General features: G+C 36.7%; 1 protein-coding gene across 7 annotated transcripts in view; it reads left to right on the top strand.

Moving 5' to 3' along the window:
* utrn (utrophin) overlaps window positions 1–22,590 on the top strand; it is a gene marked incomplete at its 3' end in the record, with an annotated part of 238,761 nt that overhangs the window by 19,775 nt on the left and 196,396 nt on the right. For all 7 annotated transcript variants that reach the window (XM_079849569.1, XM_079849573.1, XM_079849571.1 and 4 more), the window contains 10 exons: window positions 3,291–3,352; window positions 4,931–5,023; window positions 5,367–5,444; window positions 8,425–8,517; window positions 8,639–8,811; window positions 9,751–9,866; window positions 11,206–11,357; window positions 18,016–18,213; window positions 21,010–21,191; window positions 21,284–21,434. In XM_079849569.1, the coding sequence (XP_079705695.1) occupies window positions 3,291–3,352; window positions 4,931–5,023; window positions 5,367–5,444; window positions 8,425–8,517; window positions 8,639–8,811; window positions 9,751–9,866; window positions 11,206–11,357; window positions 18,016–18,213; window positions 21,010–21,191; window positions 21,284–21,434 (1,298 nt within the window). The remainder of the gene's footprint in view (window positions 1–3,290; window positions 3,353–4,930; window positions 5,024–5,366; window positions 5,445–8,424; window positions 8,518–8,638; window positions 8,812–9,750; window positions 9,867–11,205; window positions 11,358–18,015; window positions 18,214–21,009; window positions 21,192–21,283; window positions 21,435–22,590) is intronic.

Below are 22,590 nucleotides of genomic sequence, written 5' to 3' on the forward strand. Positions count from 1 at the left end.
CATACGTCATGTTAAATTTACATGAGCTCACGTGACATAAAATGCATAAATCATGTTCATTTGACATGCATAAATTAGGCAACAAGAACGTAGATAAATTAATTGTTGAGAAAACATTAAATAAACGTGCAACCGATGTAATATATATATATTTTTAATGAATCCAAGTGTGTTTTAGCCAGTTAGATTTCACTGCTAAAAGTCATTTACAATAAAGATCTAGTTTAAAAAAGCATGTTTTCCATGAGCGTGCAGGTGTAACCTCTTAAATGGTCACAGTCTCTCACCCAAAGTTTTCGGGTTTCCCTGACCCTAAATAATAATATTGCAAAATATTAACTCTGTTTGCTTTTTAAAGGGACTGTATTGATGCTTTACAGCAATATTTCTAATAGTCTTTTGGCTGAAAATTTATTCTGAAACAATTTTGGCTACTGTGCCTTTAAGAATTTTATATACAAATTACCTCCGCTGTGATTGGCTCCGTCGTGCTTACTTGGTGCTGTACCATTGTGATAATGTTCATCAGAGCGGGTCAAGTTGCTGAATTCTGAGTAGGTTTGGATATGTAAATGTGAGCGGTCATATGCTAATGAGTTTGTGATGTCATGACCAAGATGATTTCTTCTGATTGAGTCGTTTTTGCAGTTTAGTTTCAGTAAATGTTCTGGGTGGACTGGCACATCAAACTTTTACTTCAGAAGTCATATTGTTTATGATATGACTGTGTTTTTGAATTCCTTTTAGTAAACGAGTGTTTTCCTTGATCTGTTTCTCCGTCTGCCTTCAGACAAGCTCGGGCAGGAGCTCACGGTGGAGGTGGATCCACCGCCTCAATTATGGGAATTTTATGCATTATGGAATGTCCCATATCATCTCATATAATCAGTTACTGCACAGCCGTGATCAAAATGCACAGAAACAAGCACGCATCTAGCTAGCTAGCGAAATGAACACACACTGTAATTTTTAGTTGTTTTTAAATGAGTTTGAGATATACAATATTCTTGTGTCTATATAAGGTCCTTCCTTTATTAATACGTTTATGGGAATAGTGTACCCATTGAAAGTGCTGTTAAACCGAGCCCTGTTCCTAATCATGGAGATCATTAGTCTCCTAATGACAGTTTTGTGATGGTGCTTCGTGAACTTTGGCCTCAGATTGTCTCTGGATTGCTAAAGTAATTCATGGCACACATGCCTTCAGTCAGTCAGGGAGCGATGAACAGCGCAGTTTGATGGACACTCAGATATAACACACACACACACACACACACACACACACACACACACACACACACACACACACACACACACACACAGTGTTTGTGGAGCGTGGGGCTGTAGAGTCACTCTAGGAATGTCAGGGTTTAGATAAAAGGCAAGTGTTTGCTTGTGTGTGATAGAGCAGGATGTGTGTGTTGTTCATTGCATGTTTCTGATCGTGGTGTGTAAATTAATTTTAATTATGTATATATACTGTATTTGTTTATTTATTTATTCATGTATTTATTTATTTTGTAAATATGAGATCAAAGAATGAGACCTTTGGCTTCGCACTGAGACAGTTTTTTTTTTTTTTTTGCATTACAGTAATGAGAATGAGATTTTCTTTTTTACATTATAGTAATAATAATTTTTTTTTTTTTTTTTTTTTTTTTACGGTAAGGAGACCGAGTTATTTTGCATTAAGTAATGTGAAAGATATATTTTTTTTCATTTCATTACCAATTTTTAACAACACACTAATGGTGAGTTTTTTTGTATTTAGTATTGTTTTTGTTTTTTTTGTTTTTTTTGTTTACATAATAGTACAAGGTTATTTTTGCATTACGGTAATGCGAATGCATTTTTTTTTTTAAACATTACGGTAATGAGAATACGTTTTTTTTTGCATTACAGTAATGAGTTTTTTTTTTTTTTACATTTTGGTAATGAGAATGATTCTTATATTTTGCATTACGCAATGGAAATATTTTAAAACTATTTAATGTCACTATTTAATTGTCATATATATATAAACTATTACCTGAACACCTTTTTTGACCATTCAGAGCTGTTGTGCAGAGTGTGTGTAAAGATGAGCGGTGACATTGCATTGTTGACAATGATGATGATCTGTTTCTTCCTGTGTGTGATAGATGTAGCACTGCTAGGTGGGCTGTGTGTGTTATGTGTGTGTTGTGGTGTACTCTCCTTCACACCGTCTCTCTTGCCTGCAGTGCATTCCTGACTTTCTGGCCCTCATCCACACACACACACACACACACACACACACACACACACACACACACACACACACACACACACACACACACACACACACACACACCCACACACACACCCACACCAAAGATCAGGCGACCCGGCAGGCTGGTGGTCTTAACCTTTGATCCCTCTGGAGTTCAAGCTGGTTTACACAGTGATTTTTGTTATGAACACTCTTTTGCGTGTGTGTGTGTGTGTGTGTGTGTGTGTGGGTGGGAATCTTGTCCTTTGGTAACAGGATCTCTCACAGGCTCTGTTTTCAGACAGGGATATATACACAACAGACACATTGCTGTAAAGTTTTGACTTGATCCTGCGTTAGACAGACTCCGCCTCCTCCTGTCGTGGGTCAGCTTTGATTGACAGGTCCAAGGAAGCATCTTATTGGTCCCATACTTGACTTGCACCTCCAGGTATCTTGCGGTTTAAACGTTGTCAATGAGTAACTAGTTTAAAGGCCTCTAGTCATGAGCAGCCCCACATGGCATTTGCAGAGTATTTTGTGGTGGAAAGTCTGCAGAAGTCATTAGGCATTGTTGGTGGTAACACACTTTTATTGGTAGATGAAAGGATTATATCTACACACACACAGTATGTGTAGAACTTTGTGTTTGAATTCTACAGAAATATGCTGGGCTGTTTTAGTAATTGTGCGGCCAGCTATAATATAAAGAAAATGTGTCAGTTTACATGCAGTGACAAATGGGACACTTTCATTTGGGTTGTATTTATTTCTGTCAATATTTAGTATTTCTGTTCATTTCTGTACTGTTTCTAACTCCTCAATAAATAAATCTATTGTACCTGAAAAAGCTAAGTTGTTTAATTCATGTTTTTGTTATATTTTAAAGTCCCTTTGGTTTGTAATTAGCTTCTTAGTTATTATTTTTTCCAACAAATATAGCTAGAGTATCTCGTGAAATGCATCGTTGTAGTGAAATAAGATTTTGGTCATATCGCCCACGCTCCGTAAAATCTGTTGTAACTTTCTCTCTCTCTCTCGTGTTTCCTTCCTCTTTCAGACGAACATGATGCCGTACAGAAGAAGACCTTCACGAAGTGGATCAACGCTCAGTTCTCCAAGGTAAGCGAAGATCCCCGCTCATGCTGGTCTCCTCAAGCTCTGGCAGACCTCTGAAGCCTTCGTGTTCCTCCACTCGTTCTGCAGTGTATTGTGAATTTAGTCAATACCAACAATGTTTCTTGAGCCTCAAATCCTCATATTAGAGTGATTTCTGAAGAATCATGTGACTCTGAAGACTGGAGTAATGATGCTGAAAATTCAGCTTTGATCTCAGGAATAAATTACACTTCCCTTATTTTAAATTGTAACAAGTTTTCTGTCTGCAATAACCAATCAGAAGCCCGGATTGAAACGATCTGTTTGAATCACGGAGGCTGATTTGCATAAGTACACTGAAAATACAGCAGTCATGTTTTAATGATCCGTTTGGTGTCTGAGGTCAGTCTCGGGATAATCACTCTCTCGCATAATTAATGATAATGAATGAGAGCACCCTGTTTAAACTTTCATGTGAAGGGGGACACGCACAAAAGCATCCCACTCTATGAATATACTATGAATACAGTAGTAAAGAAATTAATAATACATTACACTACATCATATTCATTCTCGTAAGCTGCCTAACGGGTTCGTTCACTCAATAGTATTTGTGCGGCGAAAGTAGTTCAGTGTGATGAAACAAAGTCCGAACACAAGTGTAACGTTATAACGGTAATGAGTCTTAGCTGACCACTTATGATCGGTTCACCGGAACATCATCTTAATATCTGGTGGAAACAGGGTTTCTCTCTCGCTTGCTCGATTTCAGGGATATTTTATATAATTCAGGGAGCCGCTATCAATATTCGGGAGACTCCCGGACCTTCTGGGAGAGGTGGGATGTCCCTGCATGTCATTGTTCAGATGTTAAAATGTTGTATATCCTCAAGGGCGCCTCGATTACGGGAAAAAAATCTAAATCACAATTGTTTTCGGTCAGTATTGAAATCATGATTATTGGTCAGTTTGATATGATTAAAGTCTTATTTCATGATTTGAGTAATTTTAGATGTAATTGAAATTTCACAATTATCTGCACTTAAGCAAAAAACAATGCTCGGTAAGGAAAAGTCCTCAAAACGGTTACAGAAGACATGTAAACATGTCAGCAATACAAGAAGAATAAAGAAACAAATGACAAACAAAACCGACGAAAATGAAACGGAGCGAAAATACAAATGAAATAAACAGTGTTTTAGGTTTTTCAGGAAGACGTACTAACGGTGGTATCCAGATAAGCATGGCCTACAATGGAAAAAATAATAAAAAATCTCATGTAAAATAACACTACATAGTCTTACTGTAGACATTAAATATAGATTAATCCTTATTAAAGCTACTTAAGTTATTCAGTCAAGATCAGCGAGTGATGTCCTTTGTCATTTGTTGTTTGATTGTCATTAATGACGGACAGCAGGATTATCTTGTTTTCATAATCATTGGAAGCCAAAATCGAAAATCAATTACGATGAATCGCACAGCCCTATCCCAGTAATATGCAGAACCACTGTAAGTAAACCGGTGGGTTTCTTGTTTTTTGTTGAAGAAGGACTTGACATATGAGTTGTATTAATGTTCCTTTAATGTCCTGTGTTTTAGACGGGGAAGACGCCCATCAAAGACATGTTCTCTGACCTGAGAGACGGCAGAAAACTCCTCGACCTCCTGGAGGGACTGACTGGAAGCACACTGGTGAGTGTATATGTGTGTGTGTGTTTGAATGGCGGTTGAGTGTAATGTGTCTGAACTATGCGTTTATATTTAGCCTCGACCAAACACTTTAGAATTACACACACAGACAGTTTGAGTGACAGCTGAGAGGTGACCGCTGTAGACTTCATCTTCATCTTCATCTTCATCTTCATCTTCATCTTCATCGGTCTTCTTTATCATTTTTAACCTGTTGATTATTAGTGCACATGCATTTTCATTGTAAGTGTTTAATTTTCCCAGTAATATTTCCCTGGTGTGAGATGAAGAAGCTCTTAAACGTGACTGTACGGAGTAACTCTCTCTCCGTCTCTCTCTCTCTCAGACCAAAGAGCGCGGCTCGACCAGAGTTCACTCCCTCAACAACGTGAACCGAGTCCTGCAGGTCCTGCTCCAGAACAGCGTGAGTCGTGTTTCTCCTTGCTGTCGGACACACTCTGGGCTCATTAGTTTTATTCCTTGCCTCGTATCAGCTGACAGACGCTGCCTGGGGAAGGGCAGTCTAATTAAAATAGTTTACAGTTCTGGTGTGTCTTTTTTCGGGACGTTAGCGGGTCGTTTTGACAGCAAGGGCTCTGCATTTTGACATGTCCTCTGTCTTTATGCTCTGATGGCTTGGGGTCGGACACAGACACAGACACACACACACACATACACACACACAAACAAACAGATGCTATTAACAGTGTGCTCAATGTTTCCTTCTGTCACATTCATTCATATTGCAGATCATTGTCCTCGGTAGACGTAGTGCTGCCGTGATACCAATATTTTAGTTTACTAAGGTGCAAAATAGTTTACTAATATTGATTTTTATTTTTATTTTTGTTAAATAAATGGTGATAAAATGAATAACAAATCAATAGAATTGAAAAAATAGCAATCGATAGAAAAAATAAGTATTGCTATAATATGTAAAAAATAAATGCAATATTGATACAATGTTATAAAAGAATAATAATATATATATATGTATATGTATATATATATATATATATATATATATATATTATATATTTATATATATATTATATATTTATATATATATATATATATATATATATATATATCAATCATATCAATATATATATATATATATATATCTATATATCAATCATATCAATATATATATATATATCTCAATCAATCAATCAATCAATCAATCAATCAATCAACTTTATTCAAGACACAGAGGTCCATAGAGACAACACAGTACAGATATATATATATATATATATATATATATATATATATATATATATATATATATATATATATATATATATATATATATATAAATATAAAACAATACAAAACATTTAAGAATGATGCAGATGAGGCATCATTAAAATGTATATATATAAGGCATCATTAATATATATATATATATATATATATATATATATATATATATATAATGCAAGGATGCATTAAAATTGATCAAAAGTGACAGTAAGGATTTTACTGTCTTCATAAAAACACCACAATTTTCACAAAAAGCATTTATTAAAGCAGCTTTCAACATTGTTAATAATATACATTTATTAAATCACACTAGAATTCAACATTTAATAAAACATTGTTAGATTTTTAACATTGAATAAAAATGAATAAACACTGTAATGGACCTTATTGTAAAGCATTGCCAAAAATAATGATCATAACATTTGATTAAAATGTATGTAATAACTTTCCCCACCTCTGAAACGACTAATATAACCACAGTTAATGATAGTCCTGACCGACAATATTTCCGACTAAACTCAAAAATGTCACATTGCAAAAGTTAAATGTTTTGTATACTGTGTCTTGTAACACCGTTGCGTGCTTCATATGGAATATATAAACACACAGGTGTTCCCAACCTGCTATTACCAGCCTTCATCTAAACCCTGAGAAATGTGAGCGAGTCGTTCCCGTGACGTGTGTGTGTGTGTGAGAGTTTGTGTAAATCACACTGGAGATTATCCACTCCTGCACTGACAACTCAATACCTGGACTTAAGCTGTCATGTTTGCTCCGAGAGTCCAGCACAAGCCTGAATCAGCAGTGAGAGTGAACTGAGTCTGAACATCGTAATCACAGAAACTATTCAGTCAACAGTGTGTGGCGGTGTTTATGGGAGATCACTGGAGGATCAGCGCACATCTGGGCCAGGTGTGATGAACCTGCACTAGCCTGAGAGAGATCCGCTTCTGTCGGTTAAGAGATTAAAACACAGGAGTCTGTGCCGTGTGAATGGAAAGCTCTCGGATAATTATAGGAGAGGCCAATTAATCATCCAATACCTGGACAGTTTGAGACTTTCGGCATTTGTAATACCCGTTTCAGCTTATATGTTTTGTGTTGTGTACCTACAGTATATTAGGTGTTATCAGAAATAAGTCCACTGACACAATTAAATGGTAAATGCTTGCCTTGAGCTTCATACTTTAGTTAGTTGTGGTTTTACATGCTCCTGAAACTGAGATGGACATTTTTCCAGTTTGATGGAGCATTAAGTCTTCAGAGCTTTAATGCAAATGATGTGAGAAAGCAACGGGTGAACAGTTTAAAGTTGCTGAACTTATTTTGATGAGTTAAAGCAATGTAAAACATATGTTGTTATAACTTATTGATCATCATTTTGGTAACACTTTACAATAAGGTTCATTAGTTAACTACATTAGTTAACATGAACTAAGAATGAATGATACTTCTACAGCATTTATTAATGTGTTTATGTTAATTTCAACATTTACTAATACGTCATTAAAATCAAAGGCTGTATTTGTTAACATTAGTTAATGCACTGTGAACTAACATGAACAGCTGGATTTTTATTTACAAAGATTAATAAATACTGTAACATGTTTTTTTCATTGTTTACATTAAACAATACATTCACTAATGTTAACAAATGATCCTTATTGAAAGTGTTACCATCAATTCTTTAGATGTTTAGTTATTGTTCATGTTAATTCATGCAGTATAATTCATGTAATGTTAACAATTGGAAACTTATTGTGAAATGGTAGTACACATTTTTTCTTTTTTTTCCTCGATTAACTCGTACTGATATTTTTGCAATAAACCGGAAACATTCATTAAGAACAAGTTTTGTATCCATTCAGTTTTATTTGAACTTAAATATGTTTTTTTTTAATGATTTTGTTTTGTTGTTGTATTTTGCTTTTATTTTTGTTATTTTGTTTTGTTTGTGTTTTTGTTGTTGCTTGTTTGTGTTTAGTTTTTTATTTTATTTTGTTTCACTGTTTTATTTTTGCATTTTGTTTTGATTTCTTGAAATCAAAGAAGAGTTGAAGAGTTTTGTTTTTGTTTATTACATTTGTTTAACTGTTGTATGAACAGTTTTTTTTTTTATCTTTCTTTTATCCCTTCAGGTGGAGCTGGTGAATATCGGAGGGACAGATATTGTAGATGGGAATCATAAGCTTACTCTCGGACTCATCTGGAGTATCATACTGCACTGGCAGGTCAGAAAACACACGACAAAACAACTGATCCAGTAAGATTCGTCTATGAGATGTCCTCACTAATATAGTCAAACAAACCTGTGTGTGTGTGTGTGTGTGTGTGTGTGTGTGTGGCGCGCAGGTTAAGGATGTCATGAAGGATGTGATGTCCAGTCTTCAGCAGACCAACAGTGAGAAGATTTTGCTGAGCTGGGTGAGAAACTGCACCCGTAACTACAACACCGTCAACGTGCTCAACTTCACCACCAGCTGGGCGGACGGCCTCGCGTTTAACGCCATCTTACACCACTTCAGGTAACACACACACACACACATACTCGTAGTGCGCGCATGTTTAGACTGCTGTCAGCGCGGTCTCTAGGGAAAGGTTATGGAGCGTATTGATTGGGTCAGAGGTCAAGAGAGTTTGTGTTCATAAGCTGTTCGGTCTGTCAGACATGAGCCGCAGGAACTGACACACACACACACACACACACACACACACACACACACACACACACACACACACACACATACACACACACAGCAGTGTGTATGAGGCTTTTATTTTGAATTGTAATGTAACATCACAGATAAGGTAGACACAACAACATCTCAGAGAACCTGAGTTCATTATCAGAAAATGCTTCTGATTCTCAGAGGATTTAATACATGTTTGCACATTTACATCTTCATTCATTTATGTAAGTAATATGAAATGTTTGCAGACGAAGGGATTGAGATCAAGTCGGTAGGCCCAGATGTAATCCACAGACCTTTTCCACATTTTCTGCTCTGGTTTTTGTGGTAAAATCTGCGTAATAGGTTTAAACAAAGTGTGTTAAACACATCTTAGTACTACACTCTTATTGGCAGCTGAAAGCATTATCAGATTAGCAAATATTTAACAACCAAACACCGAGGAAAGGAGGATGTTTGACTATGAGTTGTTTCATGTTTGCAGACACACTGTAGATTCATGTGGACCTGCTTGTATGTCTTCAAGCTCTTCTCGGCCTGTGAGCTTCATCCAGACTTACAGCAGAATCTGGTTTTCAGTCCTCAATACGCATGTTCACACACAGTTCTGTTTCTGAAAAGTGTTAAAATGCAAGTGCCTGCCTAATATTTAGAAGTGAGTTTTAACTCACAGGACAACTCGCAATCCAGCTCTCATTGACGGTGAATGACTTCAGGTTCATGTGTGAACGCTCTTTTAGACTCTGCTAATCCCATGTATGAACTCTGTTCCAGGCCTCAAAGCTTCAGCTGGGAGGAAGTGGCTCATCTTACCCCGGTCGAGAGGCTGGACCACGCGTTCACATTCGCCAAAGATCAGCTCAACATTGAGAGACTTCTGGATCCAGAAGGTAAAGAAGCATCGTGGCTCCAGAACTTCTCCGGATCAGAAGGACATCGAACTATGAACTTTTCATTGTTCGGCAAATGTTTACTGATGAAATTCTGTCATTTAAATAGATATCCATGTAATCAGAAATTTCGCATGAGGGCAAAGGAAATACTTGGTTTGAAAGTGACTTCTGTAGTGGACTTCATACATTGCTACACTATTTACATTAGACAATAGGCACGATTTGGGGGAAAATCTATTTTTTCAATTTTTATTTTTATTTTTCTGATAACGTGTGATTGCGTTTATAATGCGATTAAAAAAAAAAAAAAAAAAAAAAATCTTGGTTGACTTTGTTGGGCTGTAAATATGGCCCAAATTTTGTGATTTTATATAAATAGTGTTATAAAAAGGGAAATAGTAGTAGTAGTAGTAATAATAATAATAATAATAAATGATTAAATTATAAATTAATAAATAAGTTTAATAAAAAAAAAAATATATATATATATATATATATATATATATATATATTACTACATTTTTAAAATTACTAAAAATAAATATTTCTATTGTAATATTTTCCTTTGAAAATTTTTGTTTTTAATTAAAAAAGTAAATAATATTTTAAAATAAAAAAATATTTTATTATATTAATTGTAATTTAATATGTTCATTTTATTATATTACAACTGTAACATTACAAAAAGTCTTAATTGTCACGTTCAAAAGTTAAACCAGCGAACATTTATTTTATTAGCAAACCTCCGAGGGCCATTAAAGCTTGTCTTTTTGTTTGAGAAATGCTTCTCATTGCAAGTTTGGGAAGATGGTTTGATGCAGATTGAGATCCTAAACTATCATGAGCTGCTGACATGCAAGAGCACAGTGCTGTGCTTCGCTCTGAAACACGCAGCGCATATACTTGATTAAATCACAGCCTTTGCAACTAGACAGTCACACTAAGCCATATCTAATGGACAATCAACCTTTTTCGAACACAGTTTAGCCGAAATTCACCTAGTCGACAGAATCTTTAAAGTGCTTGACCATCATATTCATCTGACTTAATGCTGGCCTTATATGGAGATCTGGCCATAGATTGCTATTTACGCCTGAAGCGGGGAATCTGAGTCGAACCATTGAAATAATGCCAGTCAACAAACCGAGGTCCAGGACATTCCAGAGCCCAGATCCTGGGTCTAATCATCTGGACTTGATTGGATTACATGGCTTTTCCTGAACACAAGTTCACATGAGCCACAACTAATCAGAGGGACCTCATACAGCAACTCCATAAACACACACACCCTTACTCTCTCTCTCTCTCTCTCTCTCTGTGTGTGTGTGTTTCTCAGATGTGGCGGTGCAGTTGCCAGATAAGAAGTCCATCATCATGTATGTGACCTCACTCTTCGCTGTGTTCCCCAATGACATCACACTGGATGACATCAGAGAGGTGGAGACGCTGCCCCGACGCTATAAGGTGGAGCACGATGAGGGACATGCTGTGAGTGCACTGGGTACCCGAACACACACATGTGCTTACTCAAGACAGGACATCAGTTAAACATATGAGATCGGGTTTGCATCATGAGCCAAAATGGTCGTAATCGAGTCTTCAGGCCCATTTGAAGAAGTTTTTAAGGTTCTCTTGTGGTTTGCAGTTGGTTTTAAGGTGGATCGGTCAGGGCCGATTGGTGGAAAGGCACGTTGCTTACACCAAGAAGAATAACTTTACATATATCAGTATGTCAGTACTGCTCATTTATCATATTTATAGCAAAAAACAGTGTCTGTCAACTGAAAGCTGATGCGACCAGACATGGAAGACTTTGTTGATTATATTGGGGGCGCTTTTATTTTGACACGTTGCAATCCGATGCTTGTAGACATTAGCGTAAGTCCTCTTATTATTGAAACTGACTGAGAAACCACAAAGACCTTCATGCATTTGTCTAGTGACTCTGTGTTTATAAACCCAGGCTAATATCGAGGGTCCCGATGGCAAATGGGAAGTATGATTTTTAACAGAAGGGCACAGCTGTTCAGATGGGCACATAATAATGAAGTGTTGTACACAGCGGAGTTGGAGATATATTTAACTCAGCCACCTGCTTATTCAGCTCAGTGTGAACACTAGAGGAAATCCTCTTGACTTTATACGGCTGGAGGTGCTCAGAAAATGCACAAGATGCAAAACATTGCAATGGCGGTTGAAAAGAGGTTGTTGTTTCTCTGGTGTTTTCTGATGAGGAAGTGCCTGTGGAAAACGGGCATCACACTCTCATGCCAACACATAACTCTGCTTTCCTTTTCTCGCTCTCTCTCACACACACTCTTTCTTCCTCTCTGCCTTCTGCTGTCACTGGTAAGAGTGAGTCACACAGTCGTCCAGCATATGTAGTGTGCTGTATTGTAACACGCTGTGAGAAAAGGGTGGAGGGTTATCGTTACTTGCATAGCTGTATACAAGTGCTATTAAAAAGTAGCATGCCATGTTTTAAGCACATACACCATAGTAATATCATGCTTTTATGGACATTTATCATGATAATGCCATGTTTATAGGACATGTACCATAGTAATATCATGCTTTTATGGACATTTTCATGGTAATGTCATGTTTTAAGCACATACGCCATAGTAATATCATGCTTTTATGGACATTTATCATGATAATGACATGTTTATAGGACATGTACCATAGTAATATCATGCTTTTGTGGACATATATCATGGTGATGAAATGTTTTTAGGACATGTACCATAGTAATATCATACTTTTATGGACATTTATCTAGGGCTGCCCCCGACTAAAGATATTCCTAGTCGACTAACACTCCTGCATTTTAGCGATTAGTCGAATAATCGTTCATTTATTATATTAATATAAAAACTTGCGTATATACAAGGAAAGGTATAGTCCAAGTTGAAGTTTAACACTTCCATATGACAGAAAATGCTAAAGCATGATATTAGCGCGTTCAAAATGAAAATTAAGCGCTTAAAACAGAATAGTAAAGCGTTTAAAGTATACAGCGCTTACGGACACAAAAATCAGTGGCCGGAACGTTAGGCTAATTATAACATAAAAACAGCAATCAGACTGTCTGTGCATTTTAATAATTTATTATCAAAAATACAAACTGTAACAGTTACATGTCAAAAAAAAAAACAAAAAAAAAACAGTTTTGAATAAAATAAAATAAAATTCGTTCTTTAAAATAAATTAAATAAACTCATTAGTAACTTAGGCCTAGTACAAAACAAGGCAAAAAATAGAATAAAATAAAAAAATACTGTAGCAAAAACGCTGTTTGGTATAAAAATACAGTGGAAAATTAATATAATTTTTATATTGTTCAAAAGGAAAATTAACAAAAACGAACAATTTAATAAATGCACATGGCACATCGCACAACGCCAAAACTTAGAATAAAAAAGAAGGCGGCAAACAAATCAACAGCCTAAGTATTTGATTAAATTGTTTAGAACAACTATATTTAAGACAAAATGTGGAACAAATAATTTAAAGAACACAAATACAAATAAAAAATATCAGAGCAAAGCCGCAAACTGCCATTAAGACGACGGATGAGTCTTGACCTTAAACAACAAATTGCAAACATCAGACTAATTTTTCTTACAGAATAAAAAACAACTTCTGCATTATATAAAAACGAATAAATAAAAATAATATGTATTTATTTATTTGTATAGCCTACCCCTCATAAAAATACCCGTTTTTTTTTATTTTTTTTTTTATATAGCCTAACGGATAGCAAACAGAAACACTACAAAAAGGAAATTAAGCATTCTTACCTAAGCTTTCAATTCGATTTTATTTTTTTCATATTATGTGAGAGGAACACCAGCTTGTCCACATTGTTGGGAAGAAGGGAGCTTCTCGACTTGATCACAATGAAGCCGGCCGCTCTGATGGAGTGGATGTGGAAGGGATACAGTTTAGCTGCTTTAGGCGCCGTTCACATATCGCGCCTAAAAACGCGTAGAAAACGCTAGGCGCGCCGCGTTCTCCTTTTTCGAAAGCGCTAGGGCGGTTGCGCTCTGCTAAGCAACCATCAGCCGCACTCTCCGTTCCAGTTGTCACGTGACCTACGGTGCGCTTGCGGCATTCTGAAAAGTTGAGATGTTTTTATCTCGATGCGAAGCGGACGCGCTCGGAAAAAACGAGGGGTCTGTACATATATAAAGTGCGCTTTGGTATACAGCGAGGCACGAGATCTCATTGATCTCTCGTTGCTTTGATGTCATGTCATACACTAATTGCGCAGCCCCTGATTGCGTAATTTTTTCACGTGATTTTTTTTTGCGACTAACCGACTAATGAAAATGTATTCGACCAAGCCCTCTTCATATCGACTAACGTTTAGTCGACTATTTGGGGGCAGCCCTACATTTATCATGGTATTGTCATATTTTTAGGGCATGTACCATAGTAATATCATGCTTTTATGGACATTTTCGTCGGAATGCCATGTTTATAGGACATGTACCATAGTAAAATCATGCTTTTGTGGACATTTATCATGATAATGCCATGTTTATAGGACATGTACCATAGTAATATCATGCTTTTATGGACATTTATCATGATAATGCCATGTTTATAGGACATGTACCATAGTAAAATCATGCTTTTGTGGACATTTATCATGATAATGCCATGTTTATAGGACATGTACCATAGTAAAATCATGCTTTTGTGGACATTTATCATGATAATGCCATGTTTATAGGACATGTACCATAGTAAAATCATGCTTTTGTGGACATTTATCATGATAATGCCATGTTTATAGGACATGTACCATAGTAAAATCATGCTTTTGTGGACATTTATCATGGTAATGCCATGTTTTTAGGACATGTACCATAGTAAAATCATGCTTTTATGGACATTTATCATGTTAAAGTCATGTTTTTAGGGCATGTACCATAGTAATATCATGCATTTATGGACATTTATCATGGTGATGCCATGTTTATAGGACATGTACCTTAGTAATATCATGCATTTATGGACATTTTCATGGTAATGTCTTGTTTTTAGGGCATGTACCATAGGAATACTATCATGCTTTTATGGACATTTATCATGGTAATGCCAGTTTTTAGGTCATGTCTGACAGGCTGCAGTAATAAACCTTTAATGCCTTTAATAACCGAAATGAGCTGCTTGTCTGACCACTCAAACTGGATTGCTTGCATTTGCTTCTGAATGACTCTGTGAAGAAAGTTTTGTAGATGTCTGAAGTCAGCTGTCGAATGAATCATGACAGAGAGTTTTCTCTTTAACCTCAAGCCTAACAACAGACTTAAACCACGACTTGTGTTCACAGCCGAGTGTTTTGCTATTAGAATGTTTTGACACAAGTGTGTTTGGAATGATAATTTAGGGATTCACACCCACAGTTAAATGCTGTTGTCACTCTCAAAACTTAACCTGACAATAATCATTAATCCAGAATAATCAATGGTTAAATGCCTCACACTGTTGATCTCTTCTCTCTGCATCTGTGCAGGGTTGACACGCTGTAGGGCGTTTGGGTGGTTCTGCATTCGTCAGACCACAAATGTTTCAATGCTGCATATTGCAGCTTTGCTTCACCGCCCTCCATGCACACTGCACACACTCTTGCAGTCGATCAGAAAGAACAAAGTCTCATCCCGCATGTGGGATGAAGTTGGGAATTCCAGTGGAATATTTTCATCAGATGACCTTTTCCTCCAGACGAGGGCCGTTCTCTGTGCATTTATACAAGGAACAAAGCCTTGTTTGAGGACTCAGTTGCTCCTATTAGCACAGTTTAAATGTTCTTTCAGCTCGGGTAAAATTAATGTTGACTGTTTTTCTTTGTTCAGATGAGATCCGGTCTTTTGAAATGGTGACCTTGCCTCTTCTACCAAACGAATGATGATCAGTCTCATCGGTCAACATCTCTATTAAGTTCTACAAACAGCCCTAAATGAAAATGTTCTGGAGTTGATTATTATTAGTCACAGTTTTTTTTTACCAACAGAAAAGTACCCAAAATAAACCATATTATTGACTTCTATCATGACAGTGCCATGCTTTTCCTCTACTTAATCCATGGTAATACCATATTCTTTGACTTCTAATATGGCAATGCCATGTGTTTTGGATATGATACCATATTCTTGACCATCTATCATGACAATGCCTTTTTCTTGCACTGTGATAATACCACGTTTTTATCCCTTTTTGGACTCTGGCAATATCATGTTTTTTTGGATGTGGTGCTATGGTAATACCATGTTTTTGAACCTCTATCATGACAATGTCATGCTTGTATATTTGAACCATGTCAATTGCACAATGCTTTTTTGTATTATGTGGTACCTTGGCAATACCCTTTTCTTGACGTCTATCATGATAATTCTCTGCTTTATTTGGTAATGGTAACACCTTGTTTTTGACTTGTACCATGGTATTACCATGTTTTGTTCATGTCATACCCCCTAGGGCAGTGTTGCTTTTCTAAGATCTTAACAGAGTTATCAGTCCAAGCTTATTATTTGTTATCTCTCTTATTTTTCCCACTGTTGTGATGTTCCCCAGAGTTCCCGGGTGTGGTGCCGTTTGGTTTCCCCAATGTCAGATTTCAGATCTGACGGGTTCATTACCCGATTCTGTCTCTTTTATTATACAGCACAATGGCTTCTATTACCATCGGACTCACGATTAGTGTTTCACTCTTATCAATGAGCTGTGGCATTTCTGGCTTGGGTGTGATGTGGAATGTAGGTCGCCGGTTTTAGAAAAGCTGTCAAATTTTAAGGCGTGGGACATAAACATCTGAGAATGTGGATGATATCCCATGACCGGCCCTGTTTTGTGTTCAGCTGAGGACACGTGCCAATAGCAGTATTGTCTGCGTGTGAAGGTGTGGCGATCGGCTGAGAGATAGTGTGGTTCAGACTCTTGAACTTCAGTTATGAGTTTTCCCATAAGTGATTCTCTTGTGTGTGTTCAATTGTAGCATGAAAGGTCATCTCACAACAGATGCTGGAGTGAATCTCAGGAAACACACCCAGGACAAAATTCTACTCTCTAAAAAATGAACTATTTTTAAATTTAGAGGAGGGTCAACTGAACATGTATTTGAAATGATGTCCATTTGAAGAAGTTTTTACATGTGCAGAAAAGGGGGTGGATGGGGAGTTTTAGCACATTCAAGGACATGGCCCTCGTTACACCTGGTATGAAGATGCATTTTGGTTGATCGGATCACAAGTTGACTCTAAATACAGGTGTAAACGGGTCTAAAACGTTTGAGCTCGTCCACTTTCAACCACTTCCAGAGGGAGTTGAAAACACATTCAACTGGATTGCTTTCGTAGTGTGAACGCTCATGTGGACAAATGTGTTCAAACAGCCACAAAAGACCGTCTACTCTCCGCTTACTGATCTATTGACTGAACATTATGAGAAGAGCTCTTGATAGACGGGGTTTAAACTTGGGCTGAAGACCCAAGTTTGGTTTTGGTTCTCTCACCATTCCTGATCTCTAACACACACTCACAGTGTTCGGCTGGTCTTGCAGAAACTAAAGCTGATGCTCTCCGTGTGTTTTTCTGTCGTCTCCGGTCGTGTTCATGTGTAAATTGTATGAGCTTATTAGATTGAAAGAGCTGAAAAAAACAAACACACTTCTATCCGCCCATAGACCCTCCCTTTGAAGAAATCAGGACAGAAGTGCTTGAAAGTGGACAAAAGAGACGATTAAAACACCAGGTGTAAAGGGGAATGTGTCTCCCTCGTCCACTTGTGATCCGATTGACCAAAACTCATCTGAATTCCAGGTGTAATCAGGGCCTGTGATGTTTAAATCTTCAGTCTGATGTCATTGGTCCTTCACTACAGCTTTCAGATTCATTAATGCCTACGCACATTCAGATATGACATCATTTCCCACATGTCATCGGTTCTCATGTGTGTCTTCACCTGTCACAGCGTTCGAACGCTTTACACACGAGTTCAAACACATTCAGTAAGTCACACAGAGACATACGTGGAACATTCAATGGAAGTCAATCCTCCTGATTTATTAGTTAACACTGTGTTTAACGTTATCCATCTTTCTCGAGGTGAAGGTGTGTGTGTGTGTGTTGCTGTGCAGGGATTGGCTGGAGAGCCGGAGGAGGTGAGCAGCACGAGGACCGAGGCCGAGGCCGAGACCGAGGTGAATCTGGACACGTATCAGATGACTCTGGAGGAGGTGCTCACCTGGCTGCTGTCGGCCGAAGACACGCTGCACATGCAGGACGACGTGTCCGACGACGTGGAGGAGGTCAAAGACCAGTTCCACACACACGAGGTATACGCTCAGATCGCTTTAAACTCACTCACAGAAGAGCTGGGGCAGAGATGGAGACTTCCAGTGAATAATGATTTAAAGCATGGCCTGTCTCCCAGGATTATTACTGGATTATTCCACAATTGCCATTATCTCATGGTTATTTAATGAATATATGAAGAGTTCAGATGCAAAAGCCTCTAAGTGCCATCTGAAATTTTCTTCTAGTATGATCATTTTTAGAAATCTTGTATATTTAAGTAATTTCACTTAAATGACAATTAATAGGTAATTTGCATTGCCATTTAAGTGAAATTATTGAACTTAAATATACAATCTTGATAAAAATCATCATTCTAGAAGAAAATTTCAGATGGCACTTAGAGGCTTTTGCATCTGAACTCTTTTATATATATATATATATATATATATATATATATATATATAAAGAATATTGATATACCATCACTGTGATTTTATAAAAAAAAAAAGTGATCTTGAAATATTTTAAATGGTTTCAATCCTCATCTTCCGCAGTATTCACTTTTTCACGCTCTTCTCTCCTACAGAATTAACGCTCATCTTTAATGTTTTTAATGAAGTAATTATATAGTTATGCTTTATTTTTACGTTTGCAGAATTTCCAACATTTTTGTGGACAGATGATTACAGCATTTCACTGGATTTGTAATTGCGTCTCACAGAAACTTAAAAGGCTTCCCTGCCGTTCTCCACCAAAATAAAAGCTCAAGGGTTTAACTCTTGCAAGTAAATTATAATTATTGTTATGAAATACTCATTTTTTTTATTTTTACACTAGTCATATTTTTCTGTCTTAGAAATAAAAAAATAAGAAGAATAATATAAATAATTCTTATTAATATTATTATTATATAATCCCAACCAAAAGAGTTTCAGTTGAAGAGACAATTTGTTAACACTTTACTTAAAGCCTTTATGTATAATGCATTACAAATGTAATTTTAATGCATTCATTATGCCTTGTAATGCTCATTATAATGCATTGTGTGTCTGATGAATAATTGCAACCACAGTTATAATGCATTATAATACAACTTTAGAAAGTATAATGCATCAATTTCAGATGTAACAAGGAATCTTTGAATGTTATAATGCATTTTAACTTTGGTTACAATTATTTATGAAAAGATATAATTCATTATAACGTACATTATCAATACCTTGCATTATACATAAAGGATTGAAGTGAAGTGTTACCAGAAATGCATTGGTTATGGTCAAAAAGTAAATCAACTTGATGTTTAAATTGAATGCTCTTAATGTTGTGCCAGTTTTTCCATGTGTTATCAAATTGGTATCGAATATATCGATATTTACAAGATATTTCATCGAGGTTAGAAGTTCCAGTATGGAGACTGTGCCATGGTCATCACACGCACCCCTGCTCTCTCTCCTGAAGTGTTAGCGTGTCCCGTCTTCAGATGCTCTCCGAGAACATGATCCCAACATGCCAGGAATGTGAGGAATTCTGTGAGGCAGGGAGACATTTGACAGACAGCAGAGCCAGTGCACATAAACTGATAGAGAGAGAGAGAGAGAGAGAGAGCTTTACATTCCTCTCAGAGAGTGAGCGCCAACATGAGGCATTGACGCAAAAACAAAAGCAAGGCAAATACGGGAAAGCTGTGCAGATCCTCTGAGCAATGGGCTTTTCTGGAAGCTTGAGCTTGTTTGTCTCTGCACTATGCTCCCACTTTAACCATCAAACTCTGATTTTTTATTTTTTTTGGCTGTATTGAGAAAGTGTTGTTTCTACACTTTGAACCAATCATGTCATAACTGGGGTGTTGCTAGTAGTTTGATTTGGCTCTACTTGTCCTGATGTTGCAATGGCCGTTGTCGTGGTGATTTCCACTGGGACCCAGATGACTGCCAGGTCTGATAGATCAGAGGAGACTGTGTGTTTGGTCTAATACTGAAGCACACGTGACGCTCCTGGTGTTTTCAGCGTCTGCTGTCTCTCTATATGAGGACAGGAACACATGAACTTCATCTCCTGAGAGTCACTTCACCAGCGTTTCATTTTAAATCCCCCTGGAGTCAATACCTTTTATCCCTTAAAACTCATCTTTTATCACCAAAATGACAGATTTTCATTAACTTTCTGTCTTTGGTTCTCTGCAGTTTTAAGAAGAAAATATTCAGCAATGATGCTGACTTGTGGATTTACACATGGTTTGATTTAAAGCTTATTAAAAACACCACATAGACATATAAACAACATTTAAAAGCTTTAAATTTATATAAAGGAATTTGGGAAGAAGTCAAACAAAATTCAAAGGACCCCAATTTTTGTTAAAATTGTAATAAATTATTAAATTGTTAATAAAATGAATTCTTATTTAATTAGACCATTAAAACAGACTCTAAAAAAAGTTTGACAGAAAACACAAATTATATATATATATATAAAAAAAAAAATTTTTTTTAAAACATTAAATAAAACAAGTTGCCATTAGAAATTGCCATTAATGTATTATGAACTAATTAACAGTAGTATATCTATAAATCAATATATCTTAATCAACATAGATTAATAAATAGTGTAACATTTGTTCTTTGTTAATTCATGATACATTAAGCATTAACTAATTTTAGACCAGTTAGTATAATGAGCTGTATTACTTGAAATAATGATTTATTTTTAAAGCAAGAAGTGGTGCCTAAATCAGTTAGGTAGAGTAAAGTCTCTATACATCTCTCCCTCGTGTTGCAGTGTAAGTCGTCTGTGAAGACGGTGTGTGTTCTGTGACTGATGTGTGTTCTTGCCCTCAGGCCTTCATGATGGAGTTGACAGCTCACCAGAGCAGCGTGGGTAACGTGCTACAGGCGGGAAACCAGCTGATCGCTGAAGGCCATCTGAGCGAGGAAGAGGAGGATGAGATCCGAGAACAGATGACACTGCTCAACTCCCGCTGGGAAAACCTGCGGGTCGCCAGCATGGACCGCCAGTCCAGGTGCGGACACACACACACACACACGTTCATAACGGACGCTTGTGTTTGAGGAGAGTGCTTGAACATGACCCCTCTCTCTCCTCCATCTTCAGGCTTCATGAGGTTCTGATGGACCTTCAGCAGCAGCAGCTCCAGCAGCTCTCTGATTGGCTGACGCACACAGAGGGGCGGATCCGGAAGATGGAGACGGAGCCAATAGCAGGAGACATGGAGGGATATCTGGCACAGATAGAGCAGCACAAAGTAAGGGATACATTTGATTTCTCTAATAAATGTAAGACTGGGTATTATCGGTAACTGTGTTATGACACACACGCTGTGATTAGTGGTTGTTATAAATCGGCCGATCTTTGACACTTTTTTTTTTTAATTATCGGCATTGTGATGTGTTGGAGGGACTTTTATTTTGATTGCATGCGGGACTATTATTTTGAAAGCACAGAGAACGCCAGCATCTGAGCTCTTATTCTCCATCTTCATTCGTTTACTGTCTCTGTTTAACAATTCGGTGTAATAAATTATTCGACAGAGCTTTCAAACAAAGAAAGCTTTTACAAAAACATTATACAAACACTGTTATAGCTTTTGCTTTTCTTTTATTAGTACTAGAAAGGTAAACGCTATCATCTATCGTCAGAATTTTGCAAATATAATTCATATCAATTTTCAAATGATTTATTTCTAATTAAGTAAATATATTTTATAATATAAATGTTTAAAAAAGTGTGATATATATATATATATATATCGGCTTTTTATATAAATTATTTCTAATGCAGTTTATCATCAAGTCAGAAAGCACAAGCTTTTGTATTAGATTGTGTAGAAACACTTAGTATAACAGTAGAAGAAATTCTGCTTTGAAACGATATGTATTGTGAAGAGCGCTATACAGATAATTATAAATGTAAAAAAAAAAAAAAAACGATATCGCACAATTATAAGGGGAAATTTAAGCAAACAAGAAGTCAACAATCGACATGTCATGAACAATGACTTTAACATACAGTTTTTCTGGTCTCAGTTTACATTAAGTGTCTTTAACTACTGACATTTAAATAAATATGAATAACTTTGGCTGCATGTCACATTATTTATTACTTATCAGAGCTGTTGAAACCGTAGCTAATTCAGTATTCTTCTGTTTTAAAACCAAATAATCCACACATAAGATGAAGTCAACAGATGCACAACGGTTGTACACACACTCTTTATCTGTACAATCTTTTTATTCAATTGAATAAATATCATGGAAATTAAAATGAACGAAGGACAAGTCTGATCCAACGCTTGCATTTTTCAAGATCTCTGGCTGATTTTGGGAAGAGAACGAACAAAACTCAATTAAACAGCCACTCTGGATACCTAGTACCAAATTACATGCAACATAACACCCGTT

The sequence above is a fragment of the Squalius cephalus genome (genome assembly GCF_949319135.1).
Source record: "Squalius cephalus genome assembly, chromosome: 18".
Classification (NCBI taxonomy): domain Eukaryota; kingdom Metazoa; phylum Chordata; class Actinopteri; order Cypriniformes; family Leuciscidae; genus Squalius; species Squalius cephalus.